The sequence below is a fragment of the Geospiza fortis genome, unplaced genomic scaffold (genome assembly GCF_000277835.1).
Source record: "Geospiza fortis unplaced genomic scaffold, GeoFor_1.0 scaffold27, whole genome shotgun sequence".
Classification (NCBI taxonomy): domain Eukaryota; kingdom Metazoa; phylum Chordata; class Aves; order Passeriformes; family Thraupidae; genus Geospiza; species Geospiza fortis.
Window position 1 is genome coordinate 1,978,379 of NW_005054329.1, and position 6,327 is coordinate 1,984,705.

General features: G+C 48.5%; 2 protein-coding genes across 6 annotated transcripts in view; one reads left to right on the plus strand and one right to left on the minus strand.

The window, feature by feature from the left end:
- RAB14 (RAB14, member RAS oncogene family) overlaps positions 1-4,545 on the plus strand; it is a 7,490-nt gene extending 2,945 nt beyond the window's left edge. Inside the window, exons 4-7 of the mRNA XM_031057331.1 lie at positions 698-764; positions 1,559-1,646; positions 1,951-1,981; positions 2,600-4,545. Coding sequence (XP_030913191.1) covers positions 698-764; positions 1,559-1,646; positions 1,951-1,981; positions 2,600-2,777 — 364 coding nt within the window. The 3' untranslated portion in view covers positions 2,778-4,545. The remainder of the gene's footprint in view (positions 1-697; positions 765-1,558; positions 1,647-1,950; positions 1,982-2,599) is intronic.
- Positions 4,546-5,190: 645 nt separating this feature from the next.
- Positions 5,191-6,327, minus strand: part of CNTRL (centriolin) — a 27,274-nt gene continuing 26,137 nt past the window's right edge. For 3 of the 5 annotated variants that reach the window (XM_031057324.1, XM_031057323.1, XM_031057325.1), the window contains 2 exons: positions 6,220-6,319; positions 5,191-6,036 (listed from right to left, as the gene is read on the minus strand). In XM_031057324.1, the coding sequence (XP_030913184.1) occupies positions 5,965-6,036; positions 6,220-6,319 (172 nt within the window). In that variant the 3' untranslated portion in view covers positions 5,191-5,964. The remainder of the gene's footprint in view (positions 6,037-6,219; positions 6,320-6,327) is intronic. The other 2 variants (XM_031057320.1, XM_031057321.1) reach the window with 2 other exon arrangements.

A 6,327-nucleotide genomic window follows, 5' to 3' on the forward strand; every position in this document is an offset into this window, starting at 1 on the left:
AGTGCTGCTCACCTGCAGGGGCGTCCTCAGGGGCCCAGCAGAGCCACAGTGAACGTGCAGAGCTGCCCGTGGTGTGTGGGGAGAGAGCCTGGCCTCAGCCTGACCTGAGCTTCCTCCCTGGCAGCCTGGCACTGCACAGCAGCCACCCTGCCCTGCCTTCCTCTAGAGCTGACAGCTAAAGATGCTGCTCAAACAATAGTGCATCAGATGCAACATGAAATACTTCTGCTTTCACACATCTCTCATCTTCCTCTGGGGCTGTTCTTGATACTCTTCAGGCACCTCTTTGTTTTTTCCTGCATATGTAGGTGTATTTCCTGTTTGTGTAAATCTTGATTAAAACATGACCTTGTGCAGTTTGTTACTGAAGTGCTGTTCTGCTGCACTGTGTTCTGTAAGAGTATTTGACAGGAAACCTTTAACACGTTCTATTGAAAACAGCACCAGCCTGGTCTGTGTGCAGAACTTGGTTAGCAGTGGGGACTGGTCTGGCTTTCCACTGGCAGTGTAAGAGCTGCTCCAAGGGTTTAAAGTTGACTTGAATTTGTGGTCTGAGTCCACACTGCTGCTGTTTTGTCTGTCTTGAGGTGGGGAGAAGAGCAGGGATGATGGATGTTGCTGTGTTTGGATGCTGACTGTGCTGTTGGCACCTAAATATTTTATAAAAGGCTAAAAGTGTCCTCTTGATTCTTTGCAGAAGAAGTACATATAATCACTTAAGCAGCTGGCTGACAGATGCAAGGAACCTCACCAATCCAAATACTGTAAGTTGGACTTCATTTAGCTTAAAAGCAAGATTGCTTCTCCCTGAGGAAGTGGTGGGAGGCTCAGACCAAAGCACTGCAGTGGTCTCTGCAAGAGCTGCCTGTGTTTTCTGCACTGCTCCTGTCCCCACTTGCAGAGTGCAGTGATTCACTTCCCTACTGCAGCTGCAGCAAAAGGGCTTCCTCTAAGTCTTCTTGTGCCACTCACCTTTCAGGGTCTGGTTGAAGCAGTTGGAGACAAAACTGGGATGAAATCTGCACCAGCCTTGATTGTGTTATTCCTCCTTGCTTTGTGTCAGTAATGAGGTGAATGCTGTCCTTAGGCTGGAATGTAAATTGGATCTCCAGCAAAAGCTGACCAGGTTTTGTGGAGGAAGATCCTTCTGGGTCTCTCTGCCCATACCACAGAGCTGTTGTTCTTCAGCCTGTTCCTGAATGCCTCTAAAATACTTTAGCACCAAACTGATGAGAAAACTAAAGTTTCTGTCGATTCTGTCTGGTGATTAAGCAAATACCAGAAGTGGCTCAAGGTACAGCTCACATGAGTAAAGAGCAGCTTTTTAGGACCTCATCTCATGAGAACACCCTCAAGCCTTGGAAAGTGACAGCTGGAGATGCTGTTCCTGCTTTCCCAGAGTGGGGAATGCTAGAGCAGAGTTCTCCTGAAGGCTTCTGTAGATAATCTGCTCTGCCTATTTCCTTTTGGGTTTTTAAAAAGTCTCTTTAATAATGAAGGTGGCAGTGAAAAGGCTCTTAAGCTTTTTCCTAGACTAACTTTTTCTCTCCTGACCCAGGTGATAATCCTCATAGGAAACAAAGCAGACCTGGAAGCACAGAGGGATGTTACATATGAAGAAGCCAAACAATTTGCTGAAGAAAATGGTGTGTTTTTTTTCTCTTGAGCTGGTACTTTCCTACAAGGTAGTGATGTTAAAGTGAATCCTCAGCATTGATAGCTGCAAGCTTACACTTCCAGAGTGATGGAATTGTATGTACAAACTCCTGCTGTGCCTCAGGCAGTCTGGTAACTGTGTGTAGTTCTAGAAATCAGCTTGTGTTGATGCCTTAACATAGTCACAAAAGCTAAAATAGTGTCTTGCAAGTAATGGGAAGGTCGTGGTGTGTCTGACTTTGGGCTCTCTGAGGTGTGTTGTGCACTGACTGTTAAACCTCTGTCTCTGAACAGGTTTATTGTTCCTTGAAGCAAGTGCAAAAACGTAAGTGACTTTTGGCTTTGGTGATGTTCACATTGGTCTGTTTGTCGTGTCTTGAAAGTAACTTGGAACTGAGAGCTCTGGCTGCATTTCAGGCAAAGACTGGTTGAATTCAAATGAGCTGATTTGGATTTCAGGCCTTATTTAAGTGTGGAATGTGTTCGGTGTGTAAAGGGTTCCTTCCCCTGGCTGTTCAGAGCTGCAAGTTTGGTCTGTAGGCAATGACCAGCCCCTCCAGTAACTGAAGAATTGCTGTGCCACGCTTGGGGCTGGCTGTGTCACTGGGGGATCCCCAGGGCCACCAGGAAATGTGGCTCCCACTGGCACCTGTCAGAACAGAACTTCGTAACAAAAAGAGGTTCTGATCCATAGTGGCTCCCTTGGCTTTAAGTCTCTCAGAACTGTCCTGTGCACGTGGCTTGATGCCTTGGCTTATTTTTGCTCCTCAGTTCTTTGGCACAAATTCTTTATTCCTGCTGGTCCTGATAGGGGTGTGAGGCCAGGGAGGGCTTGCCCTGTGCCAGGGCTGGGCTGTTGGGCTGAGGAGGAGGGCACAGTGCCTGCCCAAATCCCTCTGGAAGCAGCACTGCAGCCCCAGTAACTCCTGCTGCTCTCTTGCAGTGGAGAGAACGTGGAGGACGCGTTCCTGGAGGCTGCCAAGAAAATCTACCAGAACATCCAAGACGGAAGCCTGGACCTGAACGCGGCCGAGTCGGGCGTACAGCACAAACCGTCAGCCCCGCAGGGGGGGCGGCTAACGAGTGAACCCCAGCCCCAGAGAGAAGGCTGTGGCTGCTAGTGACCCCTCCGTGGCTCCTCCTGACCCCTCACCTCTGGCTCTAGGGAGTGGTGCTTTTGACCGCTTCCCCATCTTCTGTACATCTTACTGGGTTTAATTAAAACTCTGAGACAAGTTTAACACAGTACTAAACTGCTAAACAACTTTAGATGTAATCAGGTTATCAAAGGCAAGTAGAGTAATAAAACCTCTCCTGCATGGTAAATCTAGAAGTTTTTTTTTCCTTGATTGTCCTTGTGATAGTGTCACCGATACATAATTTAAACTGAGCACTGATGCTGGACTCCTGATTTTACACTTTTGCAGGGCTTTGTCTTGTATGGTTTATTTTATGGTTCTTTGGCCTTTCTTCCCCACCTCTAACTGTTCAAGCTGTCAGTAGTAAAGGATAAGTTTTTGCTGTGAAATGACTTCTGATGGTAGCGAGGGGCTCTGTAATGATGTGCTTTTGTTGGAAGAATTCCCTGTGGGATGTGCTGGGGTCGGGGTGGCGCAGGGAAGCGATCTGTTCATTCTTGTGCTCAATAGCTTTACGTCATTCTTTTGCCACTTTTATCCTTTACCTTTGTTAACAGAACGTAAATATGTATAAAATTTGAAGGAACTGAGCTAACAGTTAAATACATCCTGTGTATATGATTTTAATGAAGAAAATGATGCCTGGCATTAGAGCAGTGTGTAAGAACCCCCCGTTTGTACAGTCTGAGCTCTCTGCGCCCCCGTGGCAGCACAGCCCAGCTGGGGCTGCAGCTGCTGGGTGTCACTTGCAGGGTCCCCATGGTGCTGGGGACACAGACATTAACACTAGTGGGGTGTGGCTCTCATTCTGCACTGTGCAATGCTCCCCTCTGCACTCGGCAGTGCTCTGCCTGCTTCTCTTTGGCATTCTCGGGCTTCAGCCGTGGCCGGGCTCTCGCACACCTCCCGCTTTTGTACCTGTAACTTTGGGACTGGGCAGAGGCTGAACTGGACAGTTGGAACAACGTGTGCTCTCTAGGGATTTTTAACTACTCTTGTATTTTTTAACAGTGCTGTGTGAGGGGTCTTTTTTAAGGGTTTTGCTTCAAGCTTTCAAGTACATCCTTCCTGGGGTGCCACAGCCTGGCCTGTGTGTGAGGGGGTGTCACGTGGTGACCCTGCCTGGGGGGGTGTTGCTGCACTCATGTGGGGTTTTACTGAGGCTCCTTGTGCAGCTTCACTTGGAAAACATCACAAGGTTTTAAAATGGAAGGGGGTAGGTGCTTAACCACAATCCAGTGTACCACTTCAGGCTTACTGCAGTGTTTCAAATACAAAGTAGTCTGAAAATCCCTCTCTAGACACTAAAACTCTACAATGTTCAGACTTGTAAGTAACCACTGGTACCAGAGTATTGTACAGTCAATGTTAAATAAAAGCCAAAACTGGAATGTGCAGACAATAGGATTTGGGTAACTTGTGTGCTGTCCCTTTGTTTGTCTGGTTAGTCCTTTTTTAACTCCTGTTCCTCAGTAGATGGGTATGTTCAAGATCTCCAGCTCCTGCATCCTGCTTAACCCAAGGCTGCACCAGGGTTTGCCCAGGGACCACGACCTGCTGCTGATGTGAAGTCAGTGTTGTAATGACTACAGCTTGTTGAGGTGCAATACCTGTACTCCCAGAGTAAGTTACAGTAGGTCTCATTGTTTCTGTCACAGAAAGGATCTGTTTGGACTGCTGTACTCCTCATTTGATGTAACAATGCTATTAATCTAAATATTTGTAAATAAAGTACCTGTATCTAGATAAACGTCCCTGCTGTGTGTGACTTGCTCTGGCCCTCTGTGCTGAGGGTGGGACCTGAGGGGAGAGAGCTCCTTGGAGTGCTGGGATTTGTGCTCAGCCTTCACCCTGGGCCTTTCCCAGAGGAATCTGCCAGTGGCTCCCAGAGCTGCTCTCGTAGGGAAGCAGGGCTGGGTGTGTCTGTTCCCAGTGAACTCTGACAATGGCTGCATAGAAAATGTTATCTTAAAAGAGGATGAGAAAGGGCAAGACTGAGGCTGATTCCAAAGCCCATCCCTGGGAAAGGGTGGGGAGGGCTGGGACAATCCCTGCACAGCCACTGGCCTGTGTTGGCCTGTGCCTTGTCCTGCTGCCTGAAGGATTTACAAAGTGGCTTTTCCTCTCTAAGTAGGGAGTAAGTTGATTGTAATTTTGTTAAGAAGCCATTGTCTGTATCCTCCTGGTTCAGACAAGTGATGCAGCCAAGCCTGGGGAGAGGAAGAGGTGCTCACCCAGCAGCCAGGAAGAGGGACAAGGACAGAGCTGCCAATGTTGGACACATTCCTACAAGGAGGAGCCCCAGCACTGAGAGCATTGTCACTGTCCAGGGCTGTGCCAGTATCAGTGTCCTGGAGAACAGCTTTAAGGAAAAGAATCTGCAACCACCCCCAGATAAAAGCATCAATCACAAAAGTTTATTTTAGGGAAGTATCGAAAATAATTGTATTTTAAACCTCCGTGCATTTGGCAACAGATCAGACCTTGTAACAAGGTTTCTTTAAAGTGGAAACTGGCCACTAGCTGGACACTTAAATAGGAGGTTGGTTTGGACATGTTTAAATACACATTGAAGTTTTTTTTTTTTAAAACAACTTTTATATAAAAACCTGTTGTCAATTGTACAAAACCTTCACAGTACAGGCCTTGCAGCAGCTGTTTGCGAGTGGTGGCAAAGGCCTTTTCAGACAAGGCTCACCCAGTGAGGTAGGAGAACTCTTCAGAGGTGGCACCTGAGGGCCCCTGTCCAAGCTGTGGATGTGCTTTGGGCTTTGCTTTTAAAGTGAAGCCACTTTTCAAGTAACCTTTGTACCTTAAACCGTTACAAAAGAACATTTTTGTACCAGGCTGGGGTAGAACCAGCTGTCCCAGAGATTCAGCCATGGGGCTGAACAGTTGAACCAGGAAAGTTCCTGAAAGACCAGGGATGGCAACAATTTATGCAGCAGTAACTCCATGTCCCAGGAGAGCTCCCAGCAGCTCTCACCCAGAATCTTCTGCACAACACAGAAACCTAAAGCAGAACCGACACCAGCCCCAGGAATGCTGTCACTGGGAAGGGGCTGTGTGGGCTGTGAAGCCACAGCAGCCCCACAGCCCCTCAGCCTTCCAGCCACTCGTGTCTCTGGCAGGTTGGAACTGGCCTGAAGCCACATCTCACCTCTGGCCTTCACCGAGAGATTCCCTGGGAGCTGGAACGCAGTACCGGCGATCCCAACGCGCTTCCCGGGCTGCTGGGGACCTGGAAAAACCCCAAAGCACTGTGAGGAAAGCTCAGCCTTTCCAAAGGCATCAGCTACTGCCAGAGCAGGGGTAGGGTGAGATCACCACCTTCAGAGAGGCAGCACATGGCTGTAACACCTCCCAGTGAGAGAAGAACCATTAAACCCCCCAGATGAGAATCCCGGTCCCAGCAGAACATTACCTGAGCTTTTGTCACACTGTGAAGGGATCCCAGGCTGGGGCTGCTGGCCAGGAAGGAGGAATCTGAGGCAGTGCTGTTGACCAGGTCATCCAGCACCTGCTGCTGGGG